At 48.1% G+C, this 17,313-nt stretch overlaps 1 protein-coding gene across 1 annotated transcript in view; it reads right to left on the reverse strand.

Annotated features, from left to right (window-relative positions):
• SLC6A8 (solute carrier family 6 member 8) overlaps positions 1–16,655 on the reverse strand; it is a 41,219-nt gene extending 24,564 nt beyond the window's left edge. Inside the window, exons 1-4 of the mRNA XM_020793078.3 lie at positions 16,085–16,655; positions 7,206–7,337; positions 5,215–5,467; positions 4,922–5,054 (exon numbers count right to left, since the gene is read on the reverse strand). Of these exons, the coding sequence (XP_020648737.3) occupies positions 4,922–5,054; positions 5,215–5,467; positions 7,206–7,337; positions 16,085–16,379 (813 nt within the window). The 5' untranslated portion in view covers positions 16,380–16,655. The remainder of the gene's footprint in view (positions 1–4,921; positions 5,055–5,214; positions 5,468–7,205; positions 7,338–16,084) is intronic.
• Between the last annotated feature and the right edge of the window lie 658 nt (positions 16,656–17,313).

A 17,313-nucleotide genomic window follows, 5' to 3' on the forward strand; every position in this document is an offset into this window, starting at 1 on the left:
CAGAGCGGAGCAGAACAGCTCTTGAAAGGATGGATTGCTCTCACCATGGTCACTGGAAAATACGGCAAACCAAAGAGCACCCAAAGTGAACCTGCTCCTCTGATCACTCTCTGTGTCACGTTAAGAAATCTCCATGGGCATTATCTGCTGCCTATAGAGTTGTGCAACCCAATATGCAATGATATCTATGGAGATTTCTTAACTTGAGGCCTTTTGCATAGTTGCACAACAGGATTTTGGCCAATGTATCTTAGAGTGCTTTGGGGTTCCTCAGAAGCTTGTCGGGGTTTCTTTTAACAAGAAGACGTTTGACCAGCTCCTCTGAATAAGATTTTGGCCCACTGCTGTTGATCTTCCCTGACATGTGGAACCAAAAGAGGTGTTGGGTATATTTCCCTCTCTCTTTATCGGACAGGGAAAGGTTTCCTGAGCTTTTTTCCCCCTTTTTCTGAAGAAACGCTCCCTAGAATATGTCCCAGAATGCTCTGCAACACTGTGGATTCCAGCATACATATACTTCGCCCACACAATAAAGTGGAAAGTGTTCCCAACATAAAAAAAGTTTAAACCCGCTTCCCCCCCCCCCAAAAAAATGCAGTAACCTAATAGGGTGCTGCTGGTGAGATAGGCAGGGGGTCTTGCACAGTGTCGTTTCAGCAATTGGGGGGGGCAATCAAAATGTCTAGAGAAGAAAACATGCAGAAACTAAAGAAATGCAAACCATCTACAGCAACACAGGCTTCTCCAGGACCTGCACGAGACCTGCCACTGCCCCCTGAGAGCCGAGTGGATGATGGGCAGAGGGGTCATAGAGTGCAAGCGGTGGGTTGGAGAAAGCAGGGCCAGTCCTGCTGTTTGGCAGAGCGAAGTGGCTGAGCACGGAAGTGGATCTAGCATGTCACAAAAGGGCAGTAAATTGTTATTTAACTTATTAACAGGTTTTGTTTTGTTTTACTGAGGGGGGAAGGAAACTTAAGGATTAATTTCTTGCTTGTAGCTGGCCTAGGATACAATGAACCATGACTTCAGGGCCAGGAATGGGCACTTCTGCCTGATGCAGCTAGCCCTGGCCTTAACTATTCCCCTCTCGCCACATATGTAGGCTGTGAGAACCCAGGTGTCCCGAATCATACAGGTCCTGAGAGGAGGAGAAAAGGAGGGAACCATGGCTCCCTTAGGCTCCACAGCCAAAGTTAGGCAGGTCCCACGACACCCCCCCCGGCCCTGCTTCTTGTCCCCACCCGATGTGTGGCACACCTGGAGTCCTCCCCATTAAAATGGAGGGAAAAAACCTGACTCATCTCCTGCTGCATCAGGGAGTTTTTAAAGCTACTAACACTCTCTCGGAGATGCTGATGTGGCAGCCATAAAAATTTGTGATCTCAGGGGTTGGTCCTGCCCTGAATGAGATCAGGATTACTGTCGCTCAGGAAAATGCTGTAGATATTGTTATCGATATACATATAAAAACTTCAGGGAGCTGGCTTTCATCTCGCTTCCTTCCGATGAATTAATGAGCCCACAGGTGGATCAATATTTTCTCCCCTGAAGAAGTGCTTAGGTGTCATTTCTTGTAACAACTCTCTGGCACTGAAAGAGACACTTAAAGGCGTCAGGGCTTGTGGCTGACTCCGACTGCTTTCCTTTCACTTTTGGCCTCATCCTGAAAACCTGGGAGCCTCAGGGCGCCTGCTTCTGTGGGGAGATCACAGACCTGGCTAGACAACTAAATGGCAGTCAAGCAGCCTGCTCTTGGCAGCCTCTCTTCACCCAGGCCACGTGAACACAAGTGGACAAGTGTGGGTGGCCAAGCCACGTGTGTGCTTGTGTGCGGTCGGGCTCCAAGGCTACTGCCCCCCCCACCTCCAGCTGCCGTCTGGTGAGAAATGTCAGGCTCTCTCAGGCGTGGAACTTTGCTGACAGGTGGGATTTCAAATGCATTTGCAATGCAAAGGAAACAGAGAAGGGGGGAAGGAACATGTGTTTCTCTGTGTAACAAGGGGGAAGGAGGGAGGGGAGAAAAAGAAGAATTATTTATAGGCAAACAGTTTGGAAAAAGAAGCCCCTTTTACACACAGAAGGGAATGATTCAGAGATTGCCTTTGGCCTGTTTAGGTCTCAAGTCCAATCCCTGGCATCTCCATTTATGAGGACCTTAGAGGGCTGAAAAGTAAAAGTCCTTTGCCTCCTTGCTGGCCCCCAAAGGTGTTTTTTTTTAAAAAAAAAACAAATATGTGGTGATCTGATATTAGTCAGAGGACACAATACTGAGCGTAAGGCACTTCCACACCTTCTCACTTCCACTCTGCTCTTTGACGATGCAGAACAGGTTGAAGGGCAGAGACAGTACTGAACTCCTCCTAAGAGATTTTAGTAACTTTGTTGAAACTCCTTGCATTCTTCACGGGCAAGAACCTGCTTCAAATGACATTTCCAGAGGAATCAGTCTGTCCTGTGTGGGAAACTACTTCAACAACTGAAGAATCCAAACAGGCCATCACACTGGGCTGAAAGGCAGGTGATACACATGATACAGTCTTAACTAGCAAGCTGAATTAATGTTTCCTGCGGGACATGGTCAAAATGTGAGGAAAGCACCCATCCTGCTTCTCTACAGAGGATTCTGGCTAATCTTATAGGAGGCATTTCCCCACCCCACCCCGAATTCCTTGGTTGTTTCATCTCAGCAAGACCTTTTATATTTGCTTCACACAAGATATGATGGCTACTTTAGGAATATTTTTGTTGAAAGAGAAAAGAGGAAAAGGGCTGCAACTAACAGGAATTTTGAGTCTGTCCGTCTGTGCCGGTGCTATAGAACTTACAAATCTTTTGCGGAGGAGGTAACTTTGTTAAGCAATACAAGGCCTCCATCTCTGAAGGTTGATCTTAGCTAAGACTAGGAGGTAGGTCTGACTCACAGGCTACAACCTACGGGGAGGGGGGTTCGTCGTGTAAATCCTGTGTATTAAAACCAGCTCTTCTGCCATATCTATACTGACAGTGGATAATGGGGCAGTGTGTGAACTGAAGCTCAGTATGGCCAGGTGGGAGCAAGGAGCCAAATCTTTTCCTTCTAAAAAAAATTTTTTTTGCCCCTAAACCGTTGTAATCCATCTGTGTTTTGATCCTAGCAACCCATTAGGAGAAGAAAAAAACAACAGCTGTTTTTAGGGCAAAATATAAGATATGGGGTGTGCTCACTGCCCCCTCCCTCACTGCCTGCTCCTAGGTCCTACTGCGTATCTCACTGTCCTCTTTTTTTTACATAGATTTGGAAAGATCTAATTACGTCTGCTGCTGTCATGTATCATTTCAAACTCCAAAGCCCTCCTATGCTCATGTCAATGGGAACAATGCAGGGGAAACCCCAGCAGATTATTCCCCTTTTGAATGTGGGAAGGGACATCATTTTTTTTTTAAATTATCTGCCTCAGACACCACTATGTCGTGGTTCTGCTCTGCCCTTTTGCTCACCCTTTTGCTTTTTCTTCTAAGATTCTGTCTTTCCCATGTATTCTGACAGTATCAGTGCGCGTTAACTAGTCCACTTGGGCAAGACTGGAAAAACATTGATCCCAAGGGGAACCGCTTGATTCCCCCATTTGCTTCTGGGCAATTTAAAGTAGCAACGTTAACCATTAAATAGTTTGAGATCTCTACACTTCAGAAACTGTCTTCTTCCCCCACATTCAGCCTGAGCCACAGCTGCAGATTTTGAGGGTACCTGGGCAACTCACCATCAGTTCTGACCTTCTCCAAAGGCCAAGGGTAGGTGGGCTTGAAGCTGTCAGCGCTGACACTGCAAGGATGCTGCTCACACCCCTTAGTATATACACATGACAAAGGGGTAGGTGTGGGGTCAAAGGTTGCATATTTACAACACTGGCACCACCAATGCCAACTATGCAATGGTGCCACTCTTGTGTTCACCACCACCTTTATGGATGTCAGCTAAGACATTACTCCCTGTTGCCTTGACTTCTGAGATCTGTCTTGAGATCTGTTCCTCTCAAGACCTCTGAAGAACTTCTGCTGAGCTGGGCACACATTCTTCACCCCACACACATTCTCTTCGTCTATGCTTCTCTTTTTAAATGCATTTTCCTCTGTGTCAGTCTTGAGAACTAGTGCTGTGTAGTGTTCCCAACACTAGACTAGGAGGAGGAGACTGGATTTGAATCACCATGTTCGTTCGTTCGTTTAGTCATGTCCGACTCTTCGTGACCCCATGGACCAGAGCACGCCAGGCCCTCCTATCTTCCACTGCCTCCTGGAGTTGGGTCAGGTTCATGTTGGTTGCTTCGGTGACATTGTCCAACCATCTCGTCCTCTGTCATCCCCTTCTCCTCCTGCCTTCACACTTTCCCAACATTAAGGTCTTTTCCAGGGAGTCCTCTCTTCTCATGAGATGGCCAAAGTATTGGAGCCTCAGCTTCAGGATCTGTCCTTCCAGTGAGCATCTGTCACCACACAGCCATACAATTTACAGGAGCGCCTTGGATCACTCACTGTCTTGCTGCCTAACTTATTTCACAGGGTTGTTGCAAGAAAAAAAAAACTTGGGAGGAGAATCATGGATGCTTCCTTTTGCTCCTCATAGATACATGTACAAAAAACAAACAAAAAAAAACCCCAAAAAACAAAACAAAACACACACACTCTCCATGCATCCTTCAAGCACCAGCAGCACCTGCACAGGTATGAGAAACATCCCAGCAGGTCACTGAGAAACCGAGACGTTAGCAATGGGTTCCCAGAAACAGGCAATGTCCAGGACTCTGTGAATACTCTGAGAGAAAGGAATTGGTAATCCTCCTGGTATCCTGTGTGACCTTGGCTAAAATTCACTCATAATTTCTCCCTCAAATACTAACAGCCCCCTCCCACTTAAGGCCAGTTGCCTCCCAAAATCTCCTACCTTTCCTGTGGACTTGACGCCCTTCCAGACGCAGAAGTAGACTAGGACCCAGCATGTGATGAGGCAAAGGGTCACTTCCCAGTTGATTTCCCCAGGAAACTCCAGGCCTCCTGACAGATGCAAAACCTTGTTTCTGAAAGCAGGGAGAGGGAGATCTTGAGCAGTGGTGGGAGTGGGCAAGGGAAGGGACAAGGATCAGTGGGTTGGCTTAGGCTGGCCTAGACAGCACCTAGCCCAGCCCAGGAGGGTGAGATGACTAGAAGGGAACAGGACGGCAATATATCAAGACTCACTCCCAGAATTCAATGACCGGTGACCGCTTGTCTGACAGTTCATCACAGGTCAGGTTGCCTGCGGCAGTGCCATTGGCGCAGTCTTCATGGCGGAAGATCTCCACGCACTCGAGAGAATTCCAAGGGTTCCCGCAGGTTGCCCAGGGCAGGGTGGCTGTGAAAGACTTCACCAGGTAGTAGAAACCCCAGGCAAGCACCATGATGTAGTAGGTGTTGCAGTAGAAGACAATCACCATGGAGGCAAATCCCAGTCCTGTTCCAAGAAGTTATAGGAGAGGAAATAGGTCAGAGGGAAGGATGTACTCTTCCCCCCCCCCAAAAAAAACACCCCATAGATACTGTCTATGATCCACACGACCCCACTGAATGACATATCTAGAAATGGCCATGCATGTCCTTTACTCAAGCAACATCTGAAGAAGTTAACATTCTGCACTAAGCAAATGCAGATTCTGTAATTTGTATAAATTATGAAAATTGATAGAATACTTTATAATTTGTTTCCATGATTTATGTGAAGGATTTAAGAATAATCCAAAAAGTGAAGTGCCATCACCCTCCACTGAACTTTCTATTCCATCATCTACATAGCTTTGAGGTTTCACCGTCCTTTGTCCACTCAAGGAGATCTTCATTGTTACAAGGGCTACACATTTTCTTTCTTTTTTAAAAATCTGAAACACCACAGAGTCTTGCAGCACCTAAAGGCCTGACAATGTTATTATTTGCTTGCTTTTGGTGCCTGAACTGTCTCCCTTTGTCAGAGGCAATCAGCAAGAGCTCAAGCCAAATAAAAATTGTTCTGGCTGCTACTGACTAACACGACTGCTCCATCCTATAACTCTTTCATTTCAAAGCTGAGGGGGCTCAGGAAGTTGAACTCTGCAACAAACACCAGATGTATATATTTCTGAAGAGTCATGGTACGTGTATTTAGGCTCGTCCTCTCTGTACTTCACAACACTCATGCCTCCCTTTTTTATCCCCCTCCTCCATGGTTGTCTCTGCTTATTTATTCCCCAAGTCCACTGAATGGCTTGAGGAATTCTGGACGTTGTAGTCCAAAACAGTTAACTTTTTTGAGGTGAATCCTAATAATGGTAATATTTGCTAGTTTCTGACCTCTCTTTTTCCTCATGTAATGCCTAACGGAGATTGTAGGGACTTGGTCAGAACTATGTTTTGTACAGCACCCTGCACTGTGGTTGCTAACTAAATGCTAAGTACTGTAGTAGCAACAGAAGTAAGTGGGGTCTAACCTGTCTCCAGTCCTGAGAAGCAAGGCCAGCTTGGTTAGAAGGCCAGGGGACATTCTACAGCATGAATGTTCAAACTGTGGACCACGTCCCCCCACACGGGGCAGGTTCAGTGATGGCAGAAGACGTGCTCAGACTGAACCACTGCTGGTGGACAACAACCTCTCTGTGTCATTTTTCTCTTTGCCTTTTAGCATTAGGGGTGGGGACAACATGGCCCTCAAGATTTTGCTGGACTGCAACTCCCTAGCTAACGGTGAGGGACAATGGCAGTTGCATTCATGCCGAAGACATTTTTAGCACCACTATTCACCCTGATTCACACGTGCTCATATAGGGCAATGTTAACAAGAATCTCCAGCAGAGCCAGGATTACCACCTGACATCCTTGGGCAATTGCCAGCGTGTCAATGAGTCATCAGGGCCCTTTACTGAAACCTGCTTTGGGCCATGCATTTTAAAATGCCAGCACAGTGCTCTGAATAGCATTGGACATCCAGGTTAAAGTGCCAAATTAATTTCCCACATGGCATTCCAGGAAATTAAAATGGCAGTTTGCAGAACCAGTTCAGATTAATGCTTTTTGCCATCACTCGGTAAGCCCCAACAAAGTCATCTTTGTAGTGGTGGTGGTGGTGAGAGGGTTGGAAGAGCGGCTCATACTTCCCCAACAACGAGGAACTTGTTACTTGGAAGAGAAAGAACTGGCAGTCCCGAAGAGGGGAAATCACTTACCTTTGAAAAGTGGTGCAATGTTCCATACATTGATGCTCCCAGCCTTCATAAACTGCCCCAAGGAAATTTCCAAGAAGAAGATGGGAATCCCGCCAAGGAGGGCAATAAGAAGGTAAGGGATGAGGAACACACCTGTGGCCAGGTGAACAGCACAAAGTAAACAACAGTTCCATCCTACTTTTATCCCAGCCCCTCCCCACCCCAAGCCTCTCCCTATGGCTCCAGGCTATGTTATGTGTGCGTATATTTGCACAATTTCTCTTAATATTGCATTAATTCTGCTTCTGCTTGTTTCAACACAAGAGTCTGCACAGGACACTGAAATCAAACCCTGTGGAATTTTTTGTGCAGCCACCCTCCGACCTTCTGGGATGTCCCCAAGGATTGCCAGCAGGCCATGAAGTATATTCTTTGGTCCCATGGGGGTGAGAATCTCTCTAGAGCTCTGTATAAAGAAAGCCGAGATCCATCATTGCAGAAAATATGCCTGTGGTGTTCTGTGATTGCATGGAATTGCAGTGTACACAAAGAGCATGTCTCTCCTAACAACCCACTCCAAATCACTAGCTGAACTAACTCCTCGCAACTCTACCTGGAGGTAGTCTGCTGATAAGGCAAAAGGATGTATGTTAAAAAGAAATTGACTGCAATGCAGGGACGGGGAAACACAAGTTCTTGAGATAACTGCTATAGAGCGGAAAAGAGAACAGGCAGAAAACAGAATACATAACTTCCATCTCAGCTGTCTGTGAATCATGCCTCGTCTTATATCTCACATCAGCTATAGTTCCAAGGCATCTCTTGACATTCTCCATGTTGGGCACGGAAGCTGAAATTCTGCTGGTGCTCCTTAGTCCTGCTCCTCTTCCCTACCACTTTCCCAAACAGCCCCCAGCTTTCCTGTCCCCACTATGTGCAACCAGCATGCTAGCCCCTTAGCTGTGACCGGCAGTCCAGTCCTGTGTGTTTGCAGCGCACGTGAGTCTCAGTGTGAAACACCCCAGGAGATGCTATTTATGTCACAGATGCTTGGACTAGGGGAAGGCCCAGGCTCTGCTCTCTTCCTGCAAATCCCTGGCTAAGAGGATAATCTTGGGGACGTAAGATCTTTCCCATGGAGATTAACAGGGCAATGATTGGGGAACCCATTCATCTTTGGGTCCTGGAGAAGGTGTTTGTGTCCCAGGGAATAGAAGCATTTCAAGGTGTACACACTGGCGTTATAGGTAGCAGAAATATGGCCTTGGCACGGGGAGTATTTGGATTTTACTTGGAGGACTACATAGGAGCATGGGGGAGGGGCTCTCTCTATTTGTACATGTGCCTGTGCATGTGCTTGTGTGTGCCCACATGCATGCAGGGTTTTATCTGAAGCCTCATGCACACAGAGGTGATAAACCTGTATCTGAGCTGTACCATTTCAGGCTGTAGGTGTAGGCTCCCATGACTGAATGCAACTTCTTATTAAATCTTCCCACACAGAAAACCAGCAGAGGAATCGTTCTAGCCTAGCTTTCTTTCCAACAGACTCTATTTTCATAAGACAAGATTTTCCTTTTTTTAAATGAAGAAACTTTCAACCACAAGCACCCTCCTGTAGTATGGGAGCAGTATAGCCTAGGCTCACATTTACCGTCTCCTTAAAAATTAAGCCTAAATCAAGGCTAACCGTCCTTGGATCAGTTTTTAAAGGTCCAGAGTATCTTTGTCCTGTGACAGAAAACTTCAGAAAAACAAGTAGGAGCAGGACAAGAGCAAGATCGTGCCTGATGGATCAGATCGGGCTGTTCTCGTCTGGCTGTCTTTCCTGCTATGACTGTGATCCATTATCTTACATTAAAATCCCAGCTCAGGCTCAAAGTCAGAAGCAATTGCATTGAAATATATGAAGATGGGTGCACCTGAGAATATTAATCACTGCACAGAATAAATAACTGTAATTGACACCACATCGCCAGGATTAGGGAGAAGTGCTTCTAGAAAAGAAACTGTGGCTTCTAACTAGGTTTAATCCTTGGTGCTCCTTTTCTCTTTCTGTTTAAATGATTGTTTCTATAATGTGCATGCTTGTTCTAAAAGGAGTGGTGTCAGCTAGTTAAAGAGTTGTTCTCCCTTCCCTCCCTCCGAAAGAACGAACCGCATTTATATGATGTGGACCTAATGCTCTCTAATTTGATTCTCGGCTTCCTCTTCCCACTACAGTTCAACACATTCTTTGAAGAAAGTCACGGCCGTTAAAAAGTTATAGAACGAATATACTTTTGAAGTGTTAAATGTTGCCTTAACTTATTAGATTGGGTAATGATTATTTCTAATCCATCCCTTCAAGGCAGGAATTAGTGGGGAGAAAGGTTGAAATCAAATCCTGAGCTCTCAGAATTATCACCAAAGAAACAACTGTTTGCATGGGGGCAACCTGAGATCGTAGGTTGCCTAGTGCTGCGATGTTTGTATTATCCACAAGAATGATTTTTGTGAATGGCCGGTGTTAACGTTTTGTCACTGTGAAGCAATGAAGTTGAATTTCCCCGTGACCTCACGGTCTACCTCAGTCCTGACAACCATGTCTACTATCAGTCAGGGATAGTATTTCATCTCTCGGGTGGAGTGGGCGGCAGACCACAAACGCTCATGCCAAAGGTTCTCTACCTTTTCCCACCCTCCAAGCATCTCAGTCTTCAAGGGGCAGATGCACAGCCAGCAGTGTGACCAATGGTCAAGAATTACAGGAAGTTGTTGTCAAAAAATCAGGACTGCCAAATCAGGACTGCCACCCAGGCTTATGTAATAAAGAAATTTTTTTTTGCATTTAAGGTGCCACAGGGCTTTCGAGTTTTTTTGGTCATCATTTTTTAACTTCACCAAGAGATGCCCTGGACAACTCTATAAATGAGAGGGAATTCATACTGAGGAAAAAGAGGGAGGGAGAGGTATGAAGAGAAGAATATGCTTCAGAAGAGATTTCCCTACTGCATTATATGTGTAACCATGGTCATTGTAAGTGGTTGAGGTATCCAGCAATGGAGCCAGAGTTTGGGAGTTCAGTTCCCCACTGAGCCTCCTTGACAGAGGCTGGATTCAACGATCCATAGGGTCTCTTGTGGCTCTGCAGTTCTAAGGGCTATTATTATTTTATTCTACTAATGTTCATTTTATTATGTTATGTTTCATGTAAATTGGTTTGATTTACATTATCAGGTGTCAATCTTAGGCTGCTGTTTAGTTTGTCGTATTATGCTTTTTGTTATTTATTATTTTAACTGATTGTATGCTTTGATTAATAACTTAGTGTTCCACTAAGTTGGGTGATCTATAAGCTCTATACACACACACACACACACACACACACATACATAGGCTGCATGCATGCATGCATGCATAGGCTGCATTCACACCTGAGAGGGAAACCTGCGACATCTTTTGCTGTCTTATCCAGGGAAGAGAAGTTGTTCTCAAATTGGACTGGCGGCGCTTTGCCTTTTGGAGTACGGAGTGGGAAAGAGACTTAGTCACCCATTCCTTTGGATGTCATCAGGCCCTTGTGACAGACTCACTGCAGATTCTTCTCCTATTTCTGGCACTCACCGTGGGCTCAGACATGCAGCTCTGTTGCTTTCTGACTGGGAAAAAAAAGTCAGCTCTCTTCTTTGCCACATCTGAATGAGCCAAATGGAGTGGTGCAAACGGAGTGCTTGTATCGCACGGTAATTCAGACACAAGGCATCTCCCTGTAAGCAGCTGAGTGACATGCCTATCCAGCCATGTATTGGCACCTTGGAATTAGCTTCCACAAGCTGTGGCACGGGTCTACACTCTTCTGTGGCTTTTATATAGACAAAGATTTTGTTGACCGGCTGCAAATTAAAACAGGGCAGGTTCCCTGTGTCATTTTTACTCCAAGGGGGTGGGAGCCTCAGCACAATCTAACAGCTCCCACCCCACTGACTGCAAGCTGTTTTCCCAAGAAGGTGCAGCCAAGTTGGGGTAAAATCCTGGCAGACTAATCAGGTTGCCCAAGGAATGCCTCTTTGCATCCTTTTTCAGCCCCAATCACTACAGGCCAGGATTGACCCCATTATCAAACTTTCTGATCCCCTCGCCATAGAGCTTCCTATCTAAATCTTGCACCATCCAGGTCCTTTGACTGCCTGGATCATGTCCCTGCACTCCTATAAGCTTCAAAATATAATTGGAGCACTTTAAACTCTTGCCCTGCCAGGGCTGAGAGTCAAGAAAGATCTGTTGGCCGTCTCCCTCTCTCCCCGCCTTCCCTCCTTTGCTAGCCTAGCAAAGCAAATTATTTTCTCAGGGCCAAGGAGGATAACCAGAAAACATCTTGCCCTCTGATGGCATAAGTCATATGCCATCTTCATTCCCATGAATAAACCCACACTGTCTTTAGGTAGCGTGCCAAATTTAAAGTTTGGCAATCCCTTGGGTGTTAGCTCCACTTTAGTCCATTTAATGAGGCTTTATTAGCATAACAAGATATACAAGTCGTGTCATAACACTCAGGACGGACAGATCCCAGATCTTTCTGGTGGAAAGGGGGAATAATTCATCTCACCCAGAATGTGCCTGCGTAAAACAGCTAGGGGCTGCATGATTCCATTAATATGGCCTCTTGACTGAGACTGAATGCATTTTCTCTCTCTCTCTCTCTCTCTTAAAAAGGGAAAACAGAGTCCCAAATCTCTTGATGATGCCTAAATTAAACACCAGCACCGCCATATCAAATGGGAGACAGATCCTAATTATGCAGGAATAAGTTTGGACTTTCTGGAGAAATCCATCTAACCATAAGCTGTACCTCCTCATCTTTATACATAATCTTAATAAAGAACAGCAAATTTTATTCAAAAATGTTTAGTCTCCAGTAAAATCTGAGACAAATGAAAAGGCGCCACCCCCGGTGGGAGGATGAATTGATAACACTGTCTCTAGCCAGGCCTATCAGGGCAGTCATGTTACCTTGCATTTTCAATGAGCGATATTCATATTTCCTATATACCCACCCTTCCTCTGATGAACTTAGAATGGCATACACGGTTACCCCCTGCTACTGCCACTTAAATTTTCAAAACAATCCTGTGAGGTTGATCATGCTAAATGACTAGGACTAACCCAAGGTCATCAAGTAAATTTCACCTCTTTGAGTGAGGATGTGCTTCCAGGTTTGTGCAGCTGAAGCCCAGAGCTCTGATGACTTTCTTTAAATGCCACAGAGAGCACTTGGCAGGGGGAAATGTACACAGAAGTGTCAGCTGGGCCCAGTCATTTTACCAGAGAGCTAGCCAGCATATATATATATATACAGTATATGACTTGCATCAGGTCACTCTTTCTCACACACATATACTGTATATACAAACTACATATATATATAGAGAGAGTGACCTGATGCAAGTCACATCATCCCCGTCGTGACCATGAGAGAACCCTCCCCTTGCAGGGTGAGTTCTGGCTGTTCTTCTTTTCTCTCCTTCAAAAGGCATATAAGGAGAAAACCATGTGATCCTAAGGGAGAATGAGATGGCAAACTTGGCCTCAGCCTATGCAGTCAGCTGGCCCTGAATCAAGAATGGAGAGACAGTGAGAGCATGAGGGCCAAGCACGATCCAGACAGACACACACACACACACACGCACACTGCACCACACGCACAAAAGCAGGTGATGGCAAGGTTGCTTGCACTTAGCCGTCTACTTCAGCCACCACTGCTGGTTTTTTCTGCTTCAGCCTTGACCCCCTGTTTCGGCAATAGGTCTCGGTGCTCTGCTTAAGCTCTAGTGGCGCGAAGCTTCCTTTTCCCTACTTCCTTGGGGCAGGCTTGTTATTTGGAAACAACACATTCAAGCACAAACCTGTGCCGGATAATGACACCTGGATGGAAACAAGCTACTCCCTCACTTCCCACTGGTTTTCTCCTTTTTATATCCTCCCCACCCCACCCCCCTCCATTCCACTGGTTTAAACGGCGACCGATCACAAAACGTTTGGTGCCAACTATGGTCAGCGGGATGACCGTTGGGTGCTCTGTTGACTTTTAATGAGTAGAAATCAGTCTGCTGGAGAGACAGAGAGAGAGAGAGAGAGAGCAAGAGAGAGCTCTTCAGGCTCTCTGCAGATCCAGGCAGCAGTCGTTGTATCAAGTACACCCTTGGACTCATGTCAAGGGATGTTTGTTTCATGGATACATTGGACTCCTGTACCCTCCAAGGTTTTTCAGGCTATAGTTCTCATCCTCTCTGACCAACAGGCATGCCAACAGCTGAGACTGATGGGAGTTGCAGTCCAACGCATCTCCAAGACAACACATTGGCAGAAGGCTGCCATAAATCTTGTTTCCTAGGCCCAAGAGCATGACTGTTTTGGAGAACTAGTGTCTGTGAGGAGGAGAGGAGGTTTGGGGAGTCTCTGGTCCAAATCCCCATTTAATCACAAGGCTCACTGGGTGACCTTGGGGCAGTTATCATCTCTCAGCCTGACCTACCTCACAGGGCTGATCTGAGGATAAAATTTGGGGAGGAGAAAGTAAGCTGTAAAGGTAGTAAACAAACAAATAAGTCTCTCTCCCTCACCCCATACTTTGCCAAATGCAAAGCACCAAGCTAGAAATTATCTCAAGAAACAAGTACTGTATTCTTAATTATATTTTCCAGAGTAATGGGCATTGTGAAAACAGGTTATCATTGAGAGAGAACTGGAGGGTGGGAGAAAAGAGTGTTTAACCCATCCTTTTATCTGTCCTTCTTTTAAAAAAAAACAACCCTCCTTCTAAATCCACCCACTCCCAAGCTCATTTTCCAGTCAAAGCTTATGGGACAGAAACCAGGACTTTAAAAAATAACAAGGGGAGGCATGAGTTGAAACAGAGAATCAGCAGGGAAAGAAAGCCAAAGGGCCACCTCCTGCCAGCCAGTTCCCCTCACACATGCCCACCTGTAGCCCTGACATCATCCTTACGTAACAGTCACCCTACATTTCTCCTCTAACATGTAGTTTGCCTCACAATTGCAGACCGAGGCTCTCCTACTTGGAGGCACAGTGGGACATGAAATTTGGGACACCTTCAAAAAAAGTGCCAGGTACGGTCTAGAGATGCCTCCAGCTACAAAAAAGGGCAGCAGGAGAGTCTGAAAACAGCTCTGCCTTTACATTCCTCCTGTCCTGTTCAACAGCCCTTGTGCCACAAAAACTCCGCGGCCTCTCCTTTCTATCAATGGGTGGTGCGTATGTTTGTATGTATTATAAAGTGCCATATTTGGGGTTTTTCACAAACAGGTACAGAAATATCTTAGGTGAACTCAGGACACAAGAGGTCTGTGCAGCCACAGGCTCACATTTCAGTGAAACCGCTGAGGGTGCTGGGATGGGCAAACAAATTCCTCATCTCAGTTACGAGCTGTTCTCAGCTGGATGGCTCTGGATGGCACAGACTGGTGTAGCAGACAAGGAAGGGCACAACCACGGAGGTGGGTGGGGTGCCACGATCGTCCTGGGTACCAAACATGAATCTACTGACTTTTCCGTCCTCCCACCACCAAGCAGTGCTGCCCCCTTGTGGCAGCACCCCTAGGCTGGGCCTCACCTGTTCATACTAATCACTTATGGCTTAGTCCACAATTCCTGGTGTTCTTTGCAAGGAAGGGGTGAAACAGCTGTCCCACACAACTGGCATTCCCTTCTGCAAGGTGGAAGTTGCACTTTGCACTTTGTCAAGAGAACAGATGTGTGGAGTAATGACACCACTTAGGAGAGCGTGGTGCCCTGAAGCATCCCCCCGGCCCCACACTTTTCCAGGTGTGGCAGAATTCTGCCTCCTGAATCTCTTTGCAGCTGCATCTCCCATATTCGGATTCTGGTCCAGGTAGACAGATATCTCATTCTGTATCATCTGTGGGGGTGTGCCCCCCCTCCGCTTCTGTATCATCTTCTGTGGATTTTCTAAACAGAAATCACTTCCTCAATCTCCCTTTGCTGGAAGAGTCCTCAAAACTCAGGCTTCTGTAATACAGATTCCTACACCCTGCCTTTTCACAGGACAATGTAAAATACCTTCCTCTTTCTTTCTGTTACCTCACCTCTGGAATTCACCTTTGCTGCCTTTGGGATTGTCAGCTGGCAAAATTCCCTCAGTAACCTCATGACTTCCATGTCTCATTTCTCAAATGTGAGCTCGGGCGGCCAGCATTGCCCAGGAATCACACACAACATACCATCTGGTTTGTTGTCTTGCTTTCACATGCATATGGGGCCAGTTGTAGTTACTGCTATATTTCCTACATGTTCAGAGGCAAGTTCTTTACACAGATTCTGAAGCTTTTGGCCCACATTTTGTAACTCAGGTTCTCTGGCTGAGTGCTGAAATGCCCTGATTCTTGTAGAAAACAAGTCCCATGGCCTTTTATCTTCGAGCAGTGCTCCCTTTTTTCTCTCTCTCCACTTTTGCAAGCAAGAAGAGCGGCAGGTCCCCCTCAACGGAACAAGGGCTGCCCTGTCGTTTAAGACTCTTACCAGCAGGCCAAAGGAGGGGATGCTGGAGAGATTTCCCGTCCCTGTGTCAAGGCGAAATGCTTTGGCAGGCTCCCTCCTGCTGGGCAGACACCCGCTGGACCTTGGATCTCGCCTACAAGAAGAAAGGGCAGCCCTCTCGCGCCTGTCATCCCTCCTTCCCCCCCAAGTCTCTCTGACACATCCCACCTGCCACTCACGCGTCTCTGACAGTCCATTGATGCCTCTACTGGCCGGGGCATGGCCCCTATCCCCCTCCCACCCCGATCGCCCCCTCCTCGCCGAGCGGTGCCTTCCTGCCGACCCCCACCCCACCCCCCGGGCGCGCGCTCATCCCCTTTCCCACGTGCCCGCAGCCTGCTCACCTCCCCCGTTCTTGTAGCAGAGGTAGGGGAAGCGCCACACGTTGCCGAGTCCCACGGCGAAGCCCACGCAGGACATGATGAAATCCATCTGCCGAGTCCATGTCTCCCTCTCGGGGGGCGGCAAGGCCAAGGCCGGTCCGGGGTGGTCCACGGCCTCCCCTTTGCCCGCCGCGGGGGCCCCCTGGCACATGGCGGGCGGGCGCCCCGTCTTTTTGTCTTGTTGTTCCACCGAGACGCTGTAGATGCCGCCGCCGCCGTTGCTGCTGCTGCTGTCCGACGAAGCCCCCTTGGCCATGTCGCCGGGGGGGACCCCCGATTCTCGGCCGCCCCCCTCCAGGCGGATCGGGCCGGTGCCCGGAGGCGGGTGGAAGAGAGGGGCGCGGGGGGGGGGGAGGAGGACCCCCCTCTCTCTCGGAAAAGGGCGAACTGGACGAGGCGGAGAGGGAGGGGGGATTTGGCCGGGAGGGAAGGTCTCGCTGGGACGGGGGGGGCTCGACTCGGGAGGGCTTTCCGGGGGACTCAGAAACAATCCACGAAGCACTTGAAGGTCAACCTGAAAAACCTCATGTGGTCAATGGGCGCGGGGAAGAGTGCTGTCGGAGGGTGAAGGTCGGCGGAGGCGGCCGAGCAGAGGGGGGGGACACCCCCACAATCCCCGGCCCGGAGGCTCAGGAGCGAGGAGCGACGGGGGGGGACCAAGAGCCCTTCCGATCTGCAGCGCGCCCGCCGGCACCTCTCGATCTCCCTGGACGCTCCTGCCGCCGCTGCTGCTGCTCCTGCCGCCGCTCAATCGCCGCCCCTTCGAGGCGGCCGAGGAGGGAGCCCGCGTGACGTCACTCTGCCGGCCTCCTTCGCCGCCACCGCCCCCCCCCGTCGCCGGGATCCGCCACCCGCTCCTCCTCCTCTTCGCTCCTCCTCCCCGCACTCCGGCACTGCCAGCCGCAAGGAGGGAGGGAGCGAGAGGAGGGAGAGGAGAGGGGGAGAAGGGAGAAGGGAGAAGGACCGGGAGCCAAGGGGAAAGCGGGCCGTCTCCTCTTTCCCCGCCCCCTGCTCCCTGACTGCACCTGTTCCTTCCCTCCCGCGGCCGGCCCGTAATGCGATTTGTATTGATTTGGTCTGCGATGTATGCCTCTTTTTATCCCGCTCTGCAAGGAAATGCTTCTGACGTACCGTCTCCCTTAGGATTTTGTAGCATCGGCTGCCCGCCCTCCCTCCTCCCTAGAAGCAAC

This window comes from Pogona vitticeps, chromosome 2 (assembly GCF_051106095.1).
Source record: "Pogona vitticeps strain Pit_001003342236 chromosome 2, PviZW2.1, whole genome shotgun sequence".
Classification (NCBI taxonomy): Eukaryota; Metazoa; Chordata; class Lepidosauria; order Squamata; family Agamidae; genus Pogona; species Pogona vitticeps.